This window comes from Cupressus sempervirens, chromosome 3 (assembly GCF_028749045.1).
Source record: "Cupressus sempervirens isolate cs-2001-9-10 chromosome 3, ASM2874904v1, whole genome shotgun sequence".
NCBI classification, from domain to species: domain Eukaryota; kingdom Viridiplantae; phylum Streptophyta; class Pinopsida; order Cupressales; family Cupressaceae; genus Cupressus; species Cupressus sempervirens.
Window position 1 is genome coordinate 385,792,166 of NC_143120.1, and position 22,209 is coordinate 385,814,374.

The 22,209-nt window shown below is 38.9% G+C and overlaps 1 protein-coding gene across 7 annotated transcripts in view; it reads right to left on the reverse strand.

Annotated features, from left to right (window-relative positions):
- Positions 1-22,209, reverse strand: part of EMB3142 (nuclear pore complex protein (DUF3414)) — a 314,519-nt gene that overhangs the window by 160,508 nt on the left and 131,802 nt on the right. For all 7 annotated transcript variants that reach the window (XM_089819936.1, XM_089819932.1, XM_089819934.1 and 4 more), the window contains exon 26: positions 10,754-10,957. In XM_089819936.1, coding sequence (XP_089676062.1) covers positions 10,754-10,957 — 204 coding nt within the window. The remainder of the gene's footprint in view (positions 1-10,753; positions 10,958-22,209) is intronic.

A 22,209-nucleotide genomic window follows, 5' to 3' on the forward strand; every position in this document is an offset into this window, starting at 1 on the left:
CAAGCTCTGACTTTGGTGAGAGAAGAAGCATTAACGTAGGCTTAACCTCCCAACTGCGGACCTTTTTACTTATCCCCACAAGTTCAAAATAAATAGAACGGCCCTCCCTACCCTGAGGTCAGGCTTGGGATGTTCATTGATCCAGTCATCAGAGTACTCAAGTGGGTTGAGGTCCCAAAAGCTATTCGATTGAATAACTGAAATATCAGGACAACAACGCGATTATTTTGTTGTGGCATGTTTGCCCTTTTATCGCCTTGGCCAGGGGTTTCAAAGGTGGGTTTTTATAACCCGATCTCTACCGCTCAGCTTGACAATTAATTATCAAAGTGGAATTACATGAGCTTTTCAGATTATTTTGTATAATATCAATTACTGATATCTTTCTCGTTTTTCTTTTTGTCAGATTCATCTACACCTCACACCGTCAATAGAGCTTTTGATTGGTGATTCCTCGGTGCCTGAATCTGTTACATCTTATACTTTTTCATAAGATTATGACTCTGCATGCTCATAATTTCTTTGGTATTCAAAATTGATCACTGATTTTGATTGATTGGGACAAAACATTTCATGACACAGTTCTACAGATTTATGACAGGATTGACAATGTTATAGTTTTACAATCAAAAACATGGTTGAATGAAGTGGTAAGAACTAACAAAATAAGATGAGAACAAAAGTCTTACTACTTCCTTTATCGACACCATCATAAGCATCAACTACTTTTATTATTATTCACAGGTACAAGCTCTCTGTTGGTATTTTCTAATATGATGAGCACATGGTAACAGCAGGACCCTATTCAATGCACCCAACTCTTACATTTAATATCAACTCGACCTAGAAATGACAGAGAAAAACATGAATGAAAGAAGTTAAGAAGATTTATCATACTTGGCTACGGATTCAATGTGCCCTGTTTTTGAAAACTCTTCAATCTACCCACAAATTCCACTGCTCAGTGATACACAAGTAAGATCTCGTTTCTGCTCAGCAATATGATATCGCGCTAGGCAGAATTAAAGTTGCAGGTGATAACGTCTTTCAGAATAGACGATGATTCTTAACCAGATTAAATGTATATGCTGCATAAGAATCTTAGTCGGATAGAACAGGATTCAAAGCAAAAAAAATAAAGAACAAACTCAAGTTGCAGAATATAGAGGCTCTAAGACTATGGCAGAGCCCAAAAACGACAAAGACCACATATAAATTGATATTGCACGGCTTTACAACTTCTGCCGTTACAAGACTACAATGCGATTTGAATTTCCATCGATTGGAATATGAATCGTTGGAACAAAAGGTGGAAAAAGGTTTTATTAATATAATTTAATGTTATATTATTATTTTGGTTAAGTTATAATTAAGTATATATAAGGTGACATTATTGTATTATAGATCTAATATAATAGTGCCAATTTGCAAATATTTAATTATGATTTTAATCAAAATAATGATATATTATTAAATTATATTACCATTAAATAAAGGTAAGAATTTTCTTATTTAGTTTTTAAAATCTTAAATTATTTTTAGCTCATGTAACTTCCCACTTTGATATTTGTTGTCAAGCTTTAACAATCCTGCCATGGCGACTTTTGATCAAACCTGATATTCCTAATAACTAGGTCATATGATCATTCCATTTCTGTATGACCTCATTTCGTAATGCTTCCCCTCCTTCTCGAGTCTTTATCCTGCAACCTTCAAAAACAATCATTCTCGCCAAAACGTCAATTTCATAATTCATAATTTGTTAAATAATATCGTTAGGAATTTCATCATAAATAATAACTGACTGAACAACGGCTCAAAAAAAATATTTTCATGATCACAATGGCTAGAAACTATAATCACTTCACATGAACACAATGGCTAAAAACTATATATTCATTTAGTTCTTTAAATCGATGCAACGCCTTAAGATAACTGCTTCAATTTCACATGAACATGAATAAATAAAACAGCTATAACTACCATGATGGAACAACGACTAACTTCACTTGAACTTGAAAATTTATTCTAGTTCAACGGCTAATTTTAACTAAGAGAAATTAGGGCAAAAATTGGAATGTAACAAATACTCTAACTAAACAAATATCCATCCACCTTTAAACTTCACCAAGCAAGACTTGGTCCTGTATCTCCATTCTCGAGCATACCGATGCAATAGCTATGTAGATCATTGCTTAGACTCTTACCCCGGGTGCTATCCTCCAATGTTTCGTAAATGATTTACTTTTACTGACACATTTGAACACTCTCTAACTGGCTCCGATACCATGTTAAGTTTTGAGCCCAGAAAAATAAAGAAGAAATATGACAATGAGAAAGAGCCATAACTGAAATCATAAACACCAGAATTATCCTAGGAAAACCCTTCGAGAGTGAAAGAAAAAACACAGCAACACAACACAAATATATCTTTTTTGATAATGAAATGTTCAAGTGTACAATATCCTTTGCTTTATGCGAATCTATAACAATAGGAGAGACTCTTCACATTATAATTGAAGGTCTCTCGATATTCTAATAACTCCTATAATTAATTATGACTCTTCAAATATTCATGCCTCAATGCATGTGAATGACACATGTCATTTACATTTAATATTACAAATTAAACTTAAGTGTCCTTTTCCGCTGAAGATGACAATAACGGTAATAACATCCAGATTTCGAGAGATAAAGATCTCTATCACAGCTACAAACTTTAACAAAAAGTAGCTTACAAATCCCTTATTCAAGCTATTGTTTAATATTTAAAATATAAACTATCACTATGGAGAGCTTCCAATTCATTGGATAAGAATCATTATCAGCAATAGGATATAAAAAGTTTAACTGGAAGCAATCTTGATTGTTTTTTTAATTTTATGTAAGGAATATCAGAACTTCCACATATCAAGATTTGTAATGTTAAAGATCTAGTTCACATTCTGTAAATTATTTTATGTTAGTCAATGGAATTGTTGCTAGTTCACACTTGATATGTCTAGGTTTGCAATAGTTCGACATATGTTTGGCCTAGAGGAACCAACCTCCCTAGGTTTGAACCTAGGTGGAACCTACAAGTGAACAAGGACCAGAACCAAGGAAGGGTTCGAAATTCGCGCTGTCCTAAGTACCGAAGAGAGAATTGGGTAACATAGTTTTTATATAAAGAAATACTTATAAACATTACATAATAACAATAGAAATTGATTATAAAATATATAATATAAGTATCTAATAATATATAAATATTACTAACGCAACTAGAAGACAATAATATAAAATAGAATTATTAATAATATAAAATTTAAGGAATGTAAATGGGACAAGATGTGTTCATTCATCCCTGATGAGGGAAAGTACAAAGGAACGACTACCATCAGAGGAAGACTGAGTCAAAATCAGTTTTGACGGTGCTAGTAAGGGGAATCTAAGCTTGTTGGGAGTTGAGTGGATGGCCAAACACTAGAAAGGGAATACTCTAGAATGGAGTATGGCAAACCTTACATTGCAGCTAGCAACGACTATGTCACTCTCCTTGTTGCACCTTGAAGGGGATACACAAATTACTACAATTGCAATCATCAAAGGTGTTGTTGAGAATTGGAAACTAGACATATTAGTGAGTATAATTAGAAACTTCTTGGCAATGATCCTCAATTTCAAAATCACCCATGTCAAATGGGAAGGAAAAAAAAGAGGTTGATGGTTACTCTGAGTTGGTGATGACTTATTGAGAGAGAGAAGGTAATATATAAATTATAGAGGTCACGAGTGTGATAGGACAACTCCAAGCATTGTGCGGAAAGACAGTATGGAGGCAAGAAGTGAGGAATTTAAATAACACGCCACTAATTCGTTGTCCTAGCCCACGTGTGATAAAAGAGGGAGCAGTGCTGAGAAGAAAACAATTACTCCATTTTGAGTTTTGTTCCAAAGGGAATTAAGCCAAGTTTCTCACCTCAGCAACTCTAATATCAAAAGGTTTTTCGTTTTTAAGTGAAGAGGAAAATGCAAGCAAAGTTCTTTCTTCTAACCTTGAAGTTGATCATACCATTATAGAGGAAAGTGTCAAATGACAAGCTTTAAAATGCTTTTAAATTTTAATATGATGAGTACCTACATAAGGTGTCGATATTTTTGGGTGATGAATTCTTGGAGGGAGAGTTTATGTATCAAAGAAACGTAGCCATCACTTTTCTATTCTTGTTGTGGTGCCTTGGACTAGGTACCAAGGAAAAGACTATCTAGTTAATGTAGCAATGTTTTCAAGATGAGTAGTGTAGGGTGTTGGAGCCCCTCATAGCTATTGCAAGACTAGGGGGTGGGATTTGTACCCGTGGGAGGCGTTTGGCTACATTTAGGAGAAGTTAACCTCCCTATATAGCATTTTTCTCTCTAGAATGCCATGAAGACTGTAATGTTCCCATCATTAAATAATTATTTAATCGAACCTTTATTAATGGGCCGATTGATTCAGTATATCTCGAACCCATTTTTTATTTTGTTTCCGTAGGTAGGTGTAGCCGTCAGTTATCATTGTACACCCTCAGAAAGGTTTTCCCTGACGGGTATTTAAACACAGCTTATAGGTAGTTGTTAGGATGCGATTTGGATTATTTCTTTGTATTGCAAATTGCTATTGGAGTTCTGGATTGTTTGCCATTTTGGAAATCAAAATATCTTCCTTGCTTGGCTATTCCGATTTTGGTCGGATTCAACCCTCACCCTATTCGTTGCCTGTAATACTTCACTCGGATCTGGCAAATCAGAGCACCATCTTGTTTGGAAATATTAATTGAAGATTATTCATGTTCAATCTCCATTCTTCTTTGGCTTTTATCTGACGAATTCAAGAGTATAAGTTTGTTTATGGTGGCATTACTGAACCCATCTTCCATCCATACACCATATACTACCCTATGAACCCTTGGCTTGGCGCAACACGTAGTACATCTGACCATACGAAAGCATAACCAGACCATACGACCACGAGATCTCATTTACTGATCCGTACGGCCAGTTACCCACGGTTGTCTCTCCATCGTATGGTCGGCCAGTCATTCCACTCCCACCACCATACGACCTCCCCTTCTACTTGCCTCATACCATACAAGCTCCTCCATACAGCTCCCTACAACATCTCTTCTCTCCACTATACGGCCTATCCTTGGTACAACTTGCACCATACGGATCCCAATCTGCACCGTACGAATTGCTAATTGCATTAGACGAATCTTCGACTGGATTGTATGGACACCCTACTACAAGGTCAAAACATTAAAATGTTATCAAAGCCAGTGATCTTGCCAGCCTGTGGAAGTGAATGCAAGTTTATATCCGAAGGAGAAGGCGAAATAACCTTGTTGGTAGAATGACAGATCCTCAAGATCCTACAACACAACTCATGAATCTTTTAAGAGAGCTGAGCAGAAACCAAATACAAATCAACGAAACCCAAAGGCTTATGTAGGAAACGCTACGAAAATTGTATGACGAAAAGACAATAGGAGAGCAAGACGGGCATAGCAACGACTCTATTTCAAGGACAAACTCTCCACCCTCTCGCTCTCGACCCTCGATACCCATCTTCCTTCCAAGGACAGACGCACCACGCAAAGAAAGGGAGCCCACCTTTCAGGAAATACAAGAAAAACTTCGGGAAGATCGGAGGAATGCAAATATGGAAGGTGATATATCTTACAGAAACTATGTTGATCTAAGAATGAGATATTCAGGTGGGGGAAATCATGGTTATTGTAATGATGATCTCAAGAGAAAGATCGGAAAAGTAAACTTATCGCCATTTGATGGATCTAGAGCCATCAATGCATAGGGATGGGTTCTAAAGGCAGACACCTATTTCCAACTCAACTCGATGCCCGAAGAGGAAGCAATCAAGTTCGTAGCACTCCATCTGGAAGGAGTGGTGCAAGAATGGTGGCACCATGGATTGGTTACTCTCGGCCACGACCAAGTAACCTCTTATGTCAAGTTCACTGAGACTCATTGACTATTTCAATGGGAAGGATCCTAAACTAAACTTCAACGAAATAGCTCAGTTAAAGAAAACAGGTACGATAGACAATTACATCACTAAGTTCCCAAGGTTGTCAGTATTAGTCACAGACTGAAAGACATCGAATCATGTTATTTATGGATGGGCTAAATGAGCCTTTGAGAGGTTGGATCAAAGTGTTCAACCTGTGCGTACTAAACGAGGCTATTAAGAAGGTGTGTGACATGGCCGCATCTTCCTCCAAAACTCACGTAGCTACGCCAATACCATCCCCACAAGAAGACAAAGACAAGGAGCCAATTCAGGAAAAACCTCCATTGGATGAAGACTCTCGGCAAGAGCCCCGGAGGAAAAAGCTCAATTTCACATGCAAGGTACCATGGGGATAGGGTCATTCCTGCCTTAGTAAGGGAAAGATTCATTACATCGAGGTGTTTCCTAATGATGACGAAGGACAAGTACCCATAGTGACTAGTGAAGAAAGTAACCAGTAGGAGAGAATAAGTGCCCTAATACAAAAAAGGGGGTTCCATTGTTACCCTTACTACAATGGGTGGAAGTAGTATCTTCAAGGTCCATGGCACACTTCACAGGAAACAAGTCACAATCATGACTGACAATGGCGCCACACTCAATTTCATTAATTCATCTTTGGTCACTAGTAAGGGCTTGCATGTAATAGAGCATGGAGGATTTGTGCTTAAGGTTGCTAGAGGAACCTTGTTACCCTGCCCTCATGTGATCCCACAGCTACAAATTTCCATGGGAAACTATACCTTGACAGATGATTTCTTTGTCATAGATTTGGTTGATACTGATATCATATTGGGCATCCAGTGGATGGAGACCCTTGACCAGTACATCCAAAGTTTCAAGAGGATGGACTTTTCATTCGAGACGGATTGCAAGAAGGTGCTACTCAGAAGAATGTCATATAAAGGATTGAGGGAAGTCACAATCAAGAAGATCGAGGCCATTTTTAAACATGATAAGATCCCAGCCGCTACAAGTAAAAACATAACAATCAACACCCTGCCCCATTCCTTGGATAATTGGCGAGCCCATCTATTGGTCAAGTACTCCAAGAACCATTTTGCATGTCAGTTGATGGATGGCTATATACATGATGAAAGATACAAGAAGGTGTTGCTCAAAGGAATGTCATATAAAGGATTGAGGGAAGTCACTATCAAGAAGATGGAGGCCATTTTTAAACATGATAAGATCCCAGCCGCTACAAGTAAAAACATAACAATCAACACCCTGCCCCATTCCTTGGATAATTGGCGAGCCCATCTATTGGTCAAGTACTCCAAGAACCATTTTGCATGTCAGTTGATGGATGGCTATATACATGATGAAAGATACAAAGTTATTGATGATATCATTTACTACGGCGATAAGATCTACTTCGTACCTAACTCGAAACTAAAGAAACTGATTACAGAAGGTTTCCAAGCATTGGATTTGCATTTGCTTGAGGACAAGCAAATTTTGGGACAGAAGGACTATAATGTTCCCATCATTAAATAATTATTTAATCAAACCTTTGTTAATGGGCCGAATGATTTAGTATATCTCGGACCCATTTTTTATTTTGTTTTCGTAGCTAGGTGTAGCCGTCGGCAATCTTTGTACACTCTCGGAAGGGTTTCCTCCAGCGGGTATTTAAGCATGGCTTGTAGGTAGTCGTTAGTATGCGATTTGGATTATTTCTTTGTATTGTGAATTCCTTTTGGAGCTCTATGTTGTTTGTCATTTCAAAGGTGAAAGATCTTCCCTACTTGGTTATTTCAATTTCAGTGGGATTCAACCCTCACCCTATTTTGTTGCCTATAATACTTTGCTCGGATCTGGCAAATCAGAGCATCGTCTTGTTTGCAAATATCAATTGAAGATTATTCGTGTTCAATCTCCATTCTTGTTTGGCTTTTATCTGACGAATTCGGGATTGTAAGTTTGCTTATGGTGGCATGACTGAACCCATCTTCCATCTGTACACCATCCACTACCCTACGGACCCTTGGCTTGTCGTAACACGCAGTACGTCTAACTATACAACAGCATAACCATACTGTACGGCCACGAGATCTATATTACTGAACCATACAGCCATTTGAACCTACCATATGGCCAGTTACCCACGGCTGTCTCTCCACCATACGATCGACAATCATTTCATCCCCATCACCATATGACCTCCCCTTCTCCTACTGTAAAGCCTTCACCTCATACCGTATAGGCTCCTCCATACGACTCCCTATAACATCTCTTCTCTCCACCATATGGCCTATCCTTTCTATGGCCTCCTACACCGTACAGATCCCACTCTGCACCATACAGACTGCCAGTTGCATCAGACGAATCTCCGGCAAGATTGTACGGACACCCTACTATGAGGTCGGAACATTACAAAGACAAAGAGGCTACATGAGTTGCTGCCTAGATTGAGTTAAGTGGCATTCAAGACAACCTTCATGTGAGTAAAGAATGAGTCAAAGAGAACTTGAAAATCTTCGGCCATAAGTGGCAATAAGTGACGCAAGAAAACCCCATAGAAAAGCAAGGTCGGCCTCTGAATTCCTTGAACACCAAAACTAAGAATCCTACCGTGGAGTCCATTGGTGCCTCTAATTACAATCCATGGAGGAGAGTGGGTTTTCCTTGCTTTTGTGTTAATTTCCTGCTTTGTTCATGTTTTGATGTCTTGTACTTGGCTAGACTTTAAATCTATTTTGTGTTATTGTTGTGATGTATTTGTGCATTGAGGTGTAAGAGGTTCAATATTTGTTTTGTTCCAAACATTCTAGGATGTCCAATGTCAAGGGAAGATTTGGTATCCTATACAAGTCTGTAATTTTTTGGCATAGTTACATCGTCCTGGGGGACGAGGGGGGCAAATGGGCCTTAATTTAGGGATGCTTGGGGGACGGCAAGGGAACGGTAGTAGGGAACCGGGAGGGGGTTGTGTATACTATACATATGTACTTAAAATGCTAGTTATGAAAAGATGTATTGCAATATAAGAAATAAAGATTTAAAAGAGTAAATACTTGAACATTGCATTGAATTGGAACACCAAACATTGAACATAAATAGTCAAATCAGCAAATAGTCAACACCAAGACGTCCCCCATCCTTGGCAAAGGTGGCGCCACCGAGAAGGGGGGAACGGAGTCCCCAAGTCCTCGATGCGTCCAAGTCTCCGAGACATGGGGCAAAAAGAGGGTGGACGAATACCCGTGTAACTATGTTTTTTGGCTAGGAGCGACTTCGAAGAAAGTTTTCGATTGTAATAATGTAACTACTTAAATAATTTTTTTTAACTAGCAATAAAAATTACTAATCAAAAAACATATAACATTATAAAATACAAATATATAAATAATATATCTTTAAATCTATCTTTCGGGATTATATTCGATAAGTGGTTCCACCATTTACAAAGGATTTTTTACCCAACTATTACCGGTATATTACCTCTGTCAGCTCCCTACACGAATGTTGCAGGGTTATGTCAAGTTTTTCACAGGCTGAAAGCAATGAATATCCTTTTGAGAAACAACCAAATAATATTATCAACAAATACAAAAGCAAAGAGGTGTCAAAAAATGAATGCTTCGCAAACCTCCAGTGTAACAAACTAATTATCAAACGTCACAATCACCATTTTCATCAACCATAATTACATGCGCCAAAACCTACCAAGTTGCCCACATTGCACATGTATTTCATAGGTGGATTGCACTAGTGTTGAGATCTGGTTTGAACAAGACTTGGATCCTACATGTTCACAATCAAACCCGGTAACATAATACTATAATAGGTGTTTTACTATTCTTCAACACAAAGGGTTAATTCAATGACCCTCAAGGCATCTAAAAAAGATATAAACATTAGGAGTTCACCTTCTCCATGCATTCTTCCTAATCTTCCACCATGCTTATGCATCTATACATAATCTAAGGAAAATTATGGCAGACCAAAGAATTAGTCATTCTATTCATATCCATTTCAAGAGTCGACTCCCTTCCTAACTAGAGATAATAATATTCAAAATAGAATCACCTATGCAGCTACTCACATCATTAGACAGCTCACTCACTTTATATCCCAATCTCCCTATGCCTACATGTGTATGGTATGGCAAATTGGGTCGCCATAATTTAACTTAAAAGAACTTGCTATCAATAGTTTCTAGCTAAACACAATGCTTTTGCAGTAACTAGGAAAAAGGACATCAAAACACAAATCGACTTTTTCCCAGCTAATGTTATTAGATTAAGAACTGTAGTTTCTAAACATCATGAGGCAGATTGTCTCATCATTTCAAAAAAATCCACATCACATATCTCCATAAGAAAAAGGGCAATGACCAAGAAACAATCAAGACAACCAAAATCACATCCCCTCCCCCCATCTTAATCATTTGAAACTATAATCATGATAAAGGCATGCTTTTAAACTATTCAAATGCCCTATATAGTTTGTACATCCTCAAGAAAACAATTGTTTGAAGAAAATCAATGGAAATATTGTTCACATTGAAATCATAATCAATCATCAATCAAACAGTAAAGCCTATAAAATTTATAATCTGATATGTGTTACACTTCTTGATAAATAGAAGCCTGGATTAAAATGCATAACAACAAATTAATAACAAGGTAAGTTCAAACAAACTACTCCAAAGCATCTTTACAAACATGAGATTGAAATTTTGAAGACAGATACCTTCATTTTACAAATACTCTGTTTAGTAATATTTATATCCTGCTGCCTCTGAGAGTTTTGAATGGCAATATTATTTTTATCCATGTTAAGGCTCTCTTCAAGAAATAATTGTGAAATCAGATGGCAGCAGCTTTCACGATGAGTAATAACGTCCATGTCACTGACATGCAACTCCAGAGCAAAAAGCTTCAGCAGCCACGCTCTCTGCAAGACACATTCAGAATGAGAATGAAAAATAGCACACAATAAAAAATTATCCCATAAATTTAAAACTTATCAATCATTGGGTTTTAAATCAGTTGTTGCTGAAAATCTTTACAACCACTAGACATCAAAATAGCATAGCATCAGCAAGCATCGGAAAAATACAAAGCTCCTAGTGACTCATTATTACAATAAACAAATTGACATCAGAAATGTTCACTTGACAAATGCGCTTAGAGAAGCCACAACAATAAACCTAATCTTATTTTAAAAAGGAAGTGCCTCCTGTATATACCATTTACCATCAAACTCTGTAATCCACCATCCAGATACTACCAAATATTTCTGTAAATTCTGTCGATAAGTATTACTTGCAACCTAAAAGAAATTGTTGTATTGCTCTCATACTTAACCAATTTCTTAAGACAAAATTGAAAGACTAAAATCTCTATTAATCAGGGTTACAAAACTAAGTTCTACATTCTATCCCCAAATGATAAAATTATAACAATTATAAATAGCTAAAACATGAGCAATATTACAATGCATTTATCATATTCAGACCCAATTTGTGCTAGTTTTTATGATGGTGAAAGTTATAATAGATTTCTTTCAAACTAAAGTACCTCATATATAGCATCAAAATATAAAGACCACTAAACATTCTGTCTTTTCCCCATAGCAACTAGTTGAATGCATAATTTCCAGACTCGGACTCGCAGAGTACTCAGCAAGCCCAAAATTTTCAACTCGGCATATACTCGACAAAGACTTGGGGAAAACCCAGCAACTCAGAATATACTAAAATTTAAAATCTCTTAAAGAAATATATATATTTTTGTAGAATACAATTACTAAATCTAATAAATTAGTAATTGACATTTCAATAGATAAGATAACATTAGAAAACAGTATTAATGTCCAACAAAAGACCACAATAAGTCTATGGGACTAAGAGTTTACAAAAAGACAGCTGATAATAGCAGGAGCAACAAACAGTGTCCAAGAAAAGTGAACAACAATAAACAAGAAGAAGAGAGAGGCCAAGATAAAGACTAGGAGTCCTTCCTTGGCAAAAAGAAATCAGTCACGGAAGGATAAGACTGCGAGGGGACGAGCCTTGATCTGTCTCTGTGAGCTCATGGAGGAGTGTCGCTAACGTAAGAAACCACTGAGGGGTTTGACGAACCTAGAATGACCAGTAGAACTGGTAGAACTAGACGGCCTTTTCACACCACATAAAGGAGATAAGGGTGGGAAAAAGGCAGTAATGAGCTGATCAGAGGTATGCCGGTAAGGAAATAGTGATTGTAAAGTACAGAGGTATGCTGGTAAGAAAGTAGCAACTATAAAGTACTACCACAGAGCAGGGTGGCCTCCTGAAGATAGAGCGTGAGACATCACTAGTCACTATAACTGAAGAAAGCTTAAAGAGAAAACAGTCTTGGAACAAACAATAAAATCTCCCTTTAATCTCATAAAAGATAAGGCAATGAAAAATAAAGTGAGTCTCCATCTCAACCTTTGCTAAAGTACACAGCTTAGAGATCTGTTCTCCACTATAAATATGATGGTCAGTCTGAGCTTGAAGACGGTGAGAACCAACTCTGAAGGACCCCAGAGAAATACGCAAGGTATGACACCACTGTCGAGAAAGGTAACTACGACAAACAATAATCCCATCGCTGATCTCCAAAAGGTGCTCAGCATAGAAGGCCATCCTCGGACATAAACCACCAGGAAGGTTAGTCTAGGTAGTGATAATGTACTATATGACCTACGACAAACAATAATCCCATCGCTGATCTCCAAAAGGTGCTCAGCATAGAAGGCCATCCTCGGACATAAACCACTAGGAAGGTTAGTCTAGGTAGTGATAATGTACTATATGTAAATATCCAATCTAACATGCTCATTTAACTCTTGTCGTGAGGGGAGGAGATGAGCAAGGGGGATTTAGCGAGAACTGATAAGGAGGGAGACAATCAATATCAATCCCAATCGAGCTCAACAAAGAGGATGCATGTGCATGCCAGCAACAAGCTCGAGACTTGGTATTAGAACTCGTAGTAGCAACAGAAGAACAATATGCCAAGTAGGAGTATCTATCACGTTCTCCAACCAAATCAGCAAAAACACGAAAGCGATGAACGAACCAAATCAGATCAAATATGGCCACAAGACTGAAGGGATGAGCACCGAACTCAGCAAGAAAGATACTATGAGAAATAAACCTGTGACATCTAATGATGCGCCGTAAAAGCAATGTCTGATTTGAAGTCCAATCAGAAACAAGGAGAGAAGGCCCCCAAACCATTGAGCCATAAAGAACAATCAGTCGAACAAGGGAGTCCAAGAGGGATAACTTGGACAAGGTATCCTGAAAATGGTTTGAAACATTGTTTCTCAAGCACAGCAAGAGAACCCATACCCTTACTAACTTTGGTCTGTATCATTGGTCTCATACTGAATAGTGGTCTAGTAAAACTTCATTCCCAGATACATATAAGAAGAAGTGATCTCAATCTCCTATCCCTTAAAAAACCAATGAAGGTTTGAAGTCTTTAAGCAATTAAAGACCATAACCCGAGTTTTACCCAAGTTAACCACAAGCTGTCATTGATCACAAAAGGAAGCCAAACCATCAAGAAGCCTCTGTAAACTCTTTGGAGAGGAAGCAAGAAGAACCACATCATCTACAAAAAAAAAATGGAGATCAAAACCTAGTGTAAGTAGCAACCGTTGCCTGCGAGCGAGAACTTCAAAAGGAAGTCCTCAAGCTCATCAATATACAAACCGAACAAAGTGGGGGAGAGAGGACAGCCTTGTTAAACCCCAATGGTGCTATGGATTGGAACTAAGAATCCCTCTAGCCACCACAGTTCTGTATAATCTCATGATAGCAGTTAGCAACATCTTTGAAATCCCAATCACCTAAAGCCTCTGAAATACAACCATCCTAGGAACAAAATCAAAAGCCTTGCAAAAATCAACAAAGTAGCCATAAACTTTCGTCGATCTGTGTCTAGCCTCCTCAATAATAGCCCATAAAGTGAAAATGTGATCCATGGTTTGGTAGTCAACCCGGAAACCACCATGCCCTCTAGCTCTACAACCTTTCCTGTTAAGCTCTCTCGATAACATAGCATTGAGGGTTGTAGCATATAGTTTGGCAAACGTGTCCCCAATCATAATGGTCCTGTAATTACCAGGGTCAAAGACAGGACTGGTCTTGTGGATTGGATAAATCAGATACCTGGACCAAGAAACTGGAAACCCAGTACAAACCACTCTATTAAAGATTATAGTGAGATAGGGGCCCAGAACCGAGGCACCAAAATTGAAGAGTTCAACCTAGAACCCCTCCTCATCTACCACTTTGCTACATCTCATGGATCTGATGGCCTCGTAAATGTAAGAGGGCGTGAACAAGTGACAGAAAGGAGGCATGAGAGGATAAATAGAAGGCTTCCCAGGAATGTCATAAAGAGCCATGGTGTGAGAGGTTAGGGACCAAAAATCAAGGATGGAGGACGGAGGGGGACAGCTGGGAAAAAGGGTGAACCAAAAATGTTGGGGATTGCAAATCAATGTGGAGCAAAGGGATTTACATTGGGATACGATAAAGGATTGTTTCTTACAGCAAACAAAACGAAGGTAAGACAACCAAAGGTGAGAAAAAGAAGGGAAGTGAGCCTTGAAAGTGAAACGCACTAAGTGACGAAAACCTTTGCAGTCAACATCAAACCATTGGTTCATAGGGCATGTATAACAACGTTTGCTACGGAGGGAGAGTGAAGGATGGTGAGCTGTAGAAAGGATGGCGGACTTCCAAATGGTCGTCGCAAGCAAATCAAACATGGAGGAGGCCTCACAAGAATCAGTAAAACAAGCAAGAATATAGAAAATGTGTAGTTTTATAGCACTAAAATGATGGGAAGAATGCATCTAATCCAATGTTTTCCCTGCATCAACATTTTTATCTACATTTCTTTACATCTATAAATACATGAGCGTTAAACTTGAGAGTACTCGCCCAGCAAATAAACTTGGCAGTACTCAACAACTCTGAGAGCATCCCTAATAAAGAGGATGTTGGAGGTGGCATAAATGCTGTCAGAGGAGCTCCATACTCGTACACCTAGTTTGTTCTATGTCTCAAATCCTGGTCAAAAAGCATTTGTCACTCTATAAGATTTATCACCGTAAAAGCTGCCTCAAGAACCTCCTTATCCTTCTTGTCAGTTGTCTCCATCGCACTAGCCAGGCGAGTCTCTATCATGGCTCTCTTTGCTCACTCCAACTGAGATGCCAAAGCTGCCTTCTTTGTATATTACATCTCCAATTGGTCTATCTAACCAGCCCAATAGGTTCTCCACATAACCCTCTCTTGAGATAATTCATCCCTATCGTCTTCCTCAATCTCCTAGCCAAGTTCTTTATAGTGACCACTGCTAGTTGTTGGGCCTCAGCCCTAGATGCAACACACTAGATCCTCTTCAACTCATTAGTAGCCCTCTCGAAAGACCTGCTCCACATAATTCTCTATTCAATAAAGCTAATTTGGCATCCATCCGATACACTTTGAATTTCTTGTTAGTTGCATATGCCAAGAACAATCTAACTACTTCTAATCTTGCAACAAGGGCAAAGGTTTTTTCAACTACAATACCTTCTTGTTATGAATAGCCTTTACATACCAATCTTTCTTTATTTCTTACCACCTCTCCTTGCTCATTCATCTTATTTATGAATACCCACTTAGTTCCAATAGCATTCTTATCTTTGGGCCTAGAGACTAATTCTCATATATTGTTAGTTTCAGTCCGTTCAAGCTCTCCTTTCATAGAATTAATCCTTGATTCATCTTTGCATGCTTCATTAGTATTCTTAGATTCAAATTGTGAAATCAAAAAAATCTCATTTCTCATTCTTCTTCTTGTCATTACTCCACAACTTGCATACCAATAATTTGATCATTAGCATGGTTCAAAGCAACATACCTTTGATGTTTTTTGTTCTCTAATTTCCTTAAGTTGGACATGAATTCCAACATATCTAAAGTCTTTGTGGTTGACCACTCTTAGAATTTGAAGCAGCAATGTAACTCAATACAATATGTTCTTACAAACTTTAACAACTCCTCCACTCGTCGATCTATCACTACCTGGCCTTGTGACTAAATCAAGGACATTGTTTGTTGGGCTCCTACAACCATGTCTACAATATACTACTTGAGTTTACTTAACTCCCAGCAAGGCTCTACATTATGTCGTGGAGTCCCAACCAATTGTCTGACCATCGGTAAACTCTCTGCCAACTCCCAAGCTCGTGAACTCTCTCCTTCCAAGTAGACTACCATAGATGGTATCTCGCACTGCAGGGAAAGGATGTGGTCCCAACTAGGGCCATAGGTGCAAGCTAAAAGCGATTAAGTCAAGCGCTTAAATCTGCCTATGAAGGAGCACCACTCATCAATATCTAGCTCTAGCTCTTTAGGTGGTGATGTTGCCACTATTGTCGTATCCACACTAGATGGTGGGTACGACAATAGTGGCAACACTTGACCACCTCCATCTCGACTGCGTCACTCGACATCACTTGTACCAACTCCCCCGTAAGCTCAACAAACTAGACTAACTACCCAACTTTGTCAACGGAAGACCTGGCCACTACCAGCTCAAGCTCTTTACGTGGTGGTGTTGCCACTATTTTCGTATCCACACTAGATGGTGCTATGGAAACCGAGGCCCCCAAATGCCTAAATCTTAGCATAGGGACTGCAATCGTCACTCTAAATGTCATAGTCGAAGTCAATGAGGCAACACCAAAGAAAAGAGGTGTAAAGAGAACCTTTGCAGTCTCACCAACCAAAGGTTCGAGTTTGTCCGCACAGCCTCCTACCTCTAAGTCCATTGTCTCTCCCTTAGTCGTATGACTATCTCGACTTACCATCTAAAGGTTGTCTCTGATGGCTCTTGAAGAGTCCCTCGACTGTACCCAACCACTATCCTCATCCTTAAATTCAAACTCTAATACCATCACCTAGCACTTCCCCTTCTCCCCGATTGCAGACCGCTTGTGTACAAGTGTAGCCAGTACATTATAAGAAAATGAGAATGGTTCATTAGGCCTTGTGGCTTCACCTCCAGTTGGTCATCAAGTATCGTCATAAGATTCGCCTCCAGAAAGAGCTTGATGGCATAATGTGGCATATAGAACGCCTGTGTTGCAAAGTCATGAACTCATCGGTCCTATCAACAAGTATTGACACCCAATTGTACACATTGTTGTTTTTTATGCCATTTATCAGGACAATCTGGGGCAACACTATGTCTGATGCAGGGTTAGAGCCTATGAATCGGCTCTTGACTACATATATAAGACACCCTACTTGCTAGGTGCAACAAAAGGACTTCTTCAACCTGTGACTCCTTGTGGAACTAGCTATCGAGTCAAGTTTCATCTGCGTCAAATTTGTGGAAACCATCTTTATAAATTTTTATTTTTCATCCTTGACACCAGTAAACTCCATTGTGAAATAAAAAACGATACTATGTTCAAGATACGTGAATGTAGGCCCATCACCATATCTGTCGTAGGTCTCAATCATTGTCCTCAAAACTCCTTCAAAATCCCAAATACAAAATATTGACATTCGAATCGCTTAATGTACGTGTGCTCATCTCAGACCCTCCTTAACAGGGAAGTCGTTTAGAGCCTCTTGACGCCAAGTCTTGCACTAAATGCTATTAAGTCCTTTAAATGTGATGTTCTTGATTGTAATTTCATATTTTCGATGTCGGTGTCAATTTCTTCAAACTATTCTTTGTTCCTATTGTTGTATCCATTATTAATGGTCTTTCTGGTTTTGTGTAATCAGCCCAATATGCTACAAACGGATTCAATTAGGGTTATAGTGCTTCTCCCTTGCTGCTTCTATACAACACTTCTACAAACCTACCTTCTTAGCCCTTCCCTTCTTGGTTATCATGTGGCTCAATGAATATTTGAGGCAAATTTCTCCATAAGATAAGACACCTTAGCAACAAGGTTGAATGCAAAATGCAATAATGACTAGGCTTCTTTCATCAACAACACTTTAGCACTGATTTGTTGTGCCACTTTCTTCCACCCTTAGAGTATTGCACCAATAACATGCCCTTCGAGCACATCAATTGCAGCATATAAATTGTATGACAATGCGCACATTCCTTCCTCCTACTCAGTCCTCCAAGAAATGGGGAAAACTAAAGTGAATGCTTCTATGATTCGATCTTTTCCATTCAAACTTCATGTGGTTTCTTGCCTTGCCTCTACCCTTGACGCAAGGTCCAAAGAAACATTTCCTCCACAATATTGTGTTGCTTGTTTGATTAACATGACTTCATGTTAACTAATTCTTACGTCATCACGCACAAGTGTGCAAGAGAATAAAAATGTTGCAAACTTAGAAATCAGCCACAGCACAAGAACAGTCTCTACCTTTGTTCTAGTTTTAATAGCTCAGAACAGACTTTGCACTCAAACTTTGCAACATGCTTCATACCCTTCAAGGTTGCCCAAGAGATCTCCTTGTTACTTTTTCTCCTATGCACCCCTATCGTCCCTAACTACTTATACAGTATCAACTTCATCTCTTTGGCAGTTATATTATTTTCTACCATCGTAGGCTGCTTGTAGTTTTTGTTGTCTTTAACGTGAAGTGTGGTGGCTTTTGTTTTTACTGTACAATATTCTTCTTCATGGACACTATGATCTTGTTGGTAGCTTTTGCCTGCCCATTGGCTTTTGGTTAGTAGGAGATTGACAAGGAGTGAAAAATTTGAAGTTTTTCGTTACCAACTTGGTCCCATGATTGATTAAATTGCCTCCCTGATGAATTGTCAATCGAATGGGGATGTCGCACTGCATGATTTTCTCGTAGATATATTTGGTCGTATTAAGTGTTGAGTTATTAGGTAAATCCCGCACTTCTACCAACTTAGTTAAATACTTTGTGACCACGGCAAGGTAAAATCACCTTCGGGCATGAGTAGTCTTCAACGGTCCAACAAAGTCCAACCCCAACTATTCGAGCAATTCTTGAGCATGTGAGGGGCTGAGCATCATGAAATCACTCTTTAGCAACTTCCCAATCCTCTAACATGTGTCACAACCTACGACCCATTCTTAAGTGTCATTGTATAATGCGGGCCAACATAGGCCCCCCAGATACACTTTTCTTGTTGTGGCTTTGGGACCCATATGTTCTCTTGTCGGACCATCATGTGTTAGTCTCAAAACACTAGCAACCTCCTCTTATGACACATCTCTATAGCACCTAGTCTAGTCCCGTTTTGTACAATAATTCGTTAATCAATAGGAATGTTCTGCTCCCCAAGAAAAGCTTTCTCCTTTCTCTTAGTGGCATGTCCCCAGAGAAATACAACGCTGCAAGATACTCCCCTATGTTTGTGTACCACCTCGGGAATGCCACAATGGTAACAAATGGTCATCTAGGAAATCATTACTAACTCCTATCTGCTCTCCTCCTTTTATCAGTGACAATAAGACGTCAATCACATGTCACTTCCCAGTTGTACAATGATTGTGAAGGAACTCCAATAGTAGAAGTAATCATTTCCTAACCCATCCTTGGATAATGGGTTTGTTCACCACGCACTTGAGTGCTTCGTAGTCCACATAAAAAGTGCACAATGGTGCCAAAAAGTAGTGTTTGAAATTATGGACACAAACCATTCTATTAACCTCTCACTTTGGCGTACTATAATTATTTTCTGCCTTCAACAACAATCTACAAGAAAAGTAAATTGAATGGTCTACCCATAGCAGCCCACCCCAACCAGTCTTGAACCAATTGTAATGCTTCAAGCATCCACATAGACAAGCAAGTCTTCATCCCAATTACGATATGCCAAGATTGGTGTACCCACCCACCCACCTTCAACTCATAAAATGCTTCCCCCTGTTTTGTCCCCCCAAGTGTACGACTCACCCTTACTTGTCAGTTTGAATAAGGGGTATAAGACATGGGCAAAGTTCTTGATAAACCTTCTATAATACCCAATATGTCCAAGGAAAGATTTTACTCCAATGAGGTCTGTAGGAGCCTTGATTTCAACAATCACCCTTGCCTTCTCAAGGTTTATCTTCAATTAAGCTGTGCATAAAATTTTGCATAGTAACTTCCCCTGAGGCACCATGAATCTACACTTCTTTGGGTTCAGCATCAATCTAGCGGTCCAACACCTTTCCATGCACTCTTGTAGTACCACTAGGTGAGTGTCTTGTGCACTAAAAAAGGACCACTCCTCAAGGAAAGCCTTGAAGTTCCCTACGAATAACTTGTCAAATATATGCAAAATTATCCTCAGAAAAGTTGTTAACGTGTTACAAAGTCGAAAGGGGATATGGTTGTACACTTAAACATTGTCCTCCACTAGAAACGTAGTCTTCAACATATCCTCCACGACGATGGAGATTTGGTTATATCCAAAGAACCCATCCATGAGTGAGTACATTTTGTGTCCCATAATCTCCTCTAGGACACTATCTGTGAATGGTATGGGGAAGTGATCTTTAATAATGACGTCGTTCAGGCATCAACTTAGCACAAATGCTGATTTAGTTTGCCTACTTTTTTATTGATATGACAACAAAGAATACTCATTCAATCATTTGGACTCGAAAACTGATCCCCGCCTCCACCATTCACTCTATTTCTTCACTTAACCTTGGAAGTAAAAATTTTACTAATCTAGTATGCTCTCTTTTGTAGGAGTCGGGATCTAGGTACCAATGGAATGTGATGAACGCACAAGTCCAAAGGCACTGCCTTCAGGTCTTTGTACATCCGTGTGAAAACATCTTTGTACTCCAAAAAAAATTTAATTGTTGCTACCTTGAGCACCACATTTCAGTTGTCTTATACCATTTTATTTTTTGATTCACCTCGTCTCGGAAGTTTGTCTTGTACCATTTTATTTACATTTCAGTGTGTCAACGTTTTATTGACCTGAGCTACTCCTTCCTTTTATTCCCAATACACTAGCGGAAACAAGCTCTTCTCTAACTCCCTGTCAACTTGCAACATGTTCCACTAGAATAATTCATAATCTTCCATCTACCAATGGAAGAGTTTGTTCCTTTAATCTAGGTCATCCTCGGAGCATCCTTAAATAATAATAGTGTCAATGGGGATGATTCTAAGGATACCCATTTCCACTACTCTGAGATGTCAGCCACAGTTCACTACTAATAACATTGGGTGCACCAAAGGTCTAATCCGAACGTTTGAACATTTTGTCATACAGATAGATACTGATATGGTGCTTAGTATCATCTCCCTGAATTGCAGCATTGTTTCTAAACGGTATTTGATTTTAACTAGCATCTTCATTTGCAACATTTGCCTCATAATATTTTGTTCGAATTTTGTGTATGTGCCAAATGAAGTACCCGAAGTATTGTGGGTCTATCTTCTTTCCGCGATCACCTCTAACTCAATGTTCGCCTTTGAATCCAGCACCCTCTCTTTATTCGTTCGAAGGTTTGGGTATGTCACTTTCTTTGTCCATCACCGAGTGATTGCCAGTAATTGTTCGTCTTTGCCCAATCTCTCAACATTCAATAACTTTACTCTAGGCTTCGAGTAGTTGGCATCCTCCTGGTCTCTTGGACCACACCATTGACCTAAATACTATGGGATTTCTTCCTTCTGGAAATCCCAAGTAAACTGCTCCCACAAGTTGCATACTCGGCATTGAATCATGGGGCAACCCTTCGCATCATATTGGATTGGCTGCAACCATTGTTGGCTTTTCCCCTCTATTGGTTGCTGTCGTATCCACCAAATGATGTTTTGGTATTGGTATGTATTTAAGAGGTGTCAGCTATTGTGAATGACAGTTTTTCCTAATGAAGAGTACTTGTGGACCCCTCGTTTCCATATTGTATGGGCATTCCTTGGTGGAGCATCTAATCACCTAGCAAATGTAGCAAAAGGCTTTCTTTGAGCATGTCCCTTAGTCTAACCTTACTCCTTGTAGTCAATAGACCATAACTCACCTTCCTTCTTTCTTGTGCTCCCCCTCATTGCTTTGAACACCATCATTAGGTGTAGGTCCTTCTGGAGGGATTGGACCTTTTTATTAGATCCTTCAATGTTGTTGCTTCCCTCAAAGGAATCCTCATCAGATGATTTTCTCTTTCGCTTGTACGAGGTTTTTCTCTCACTCTCAATATCCATT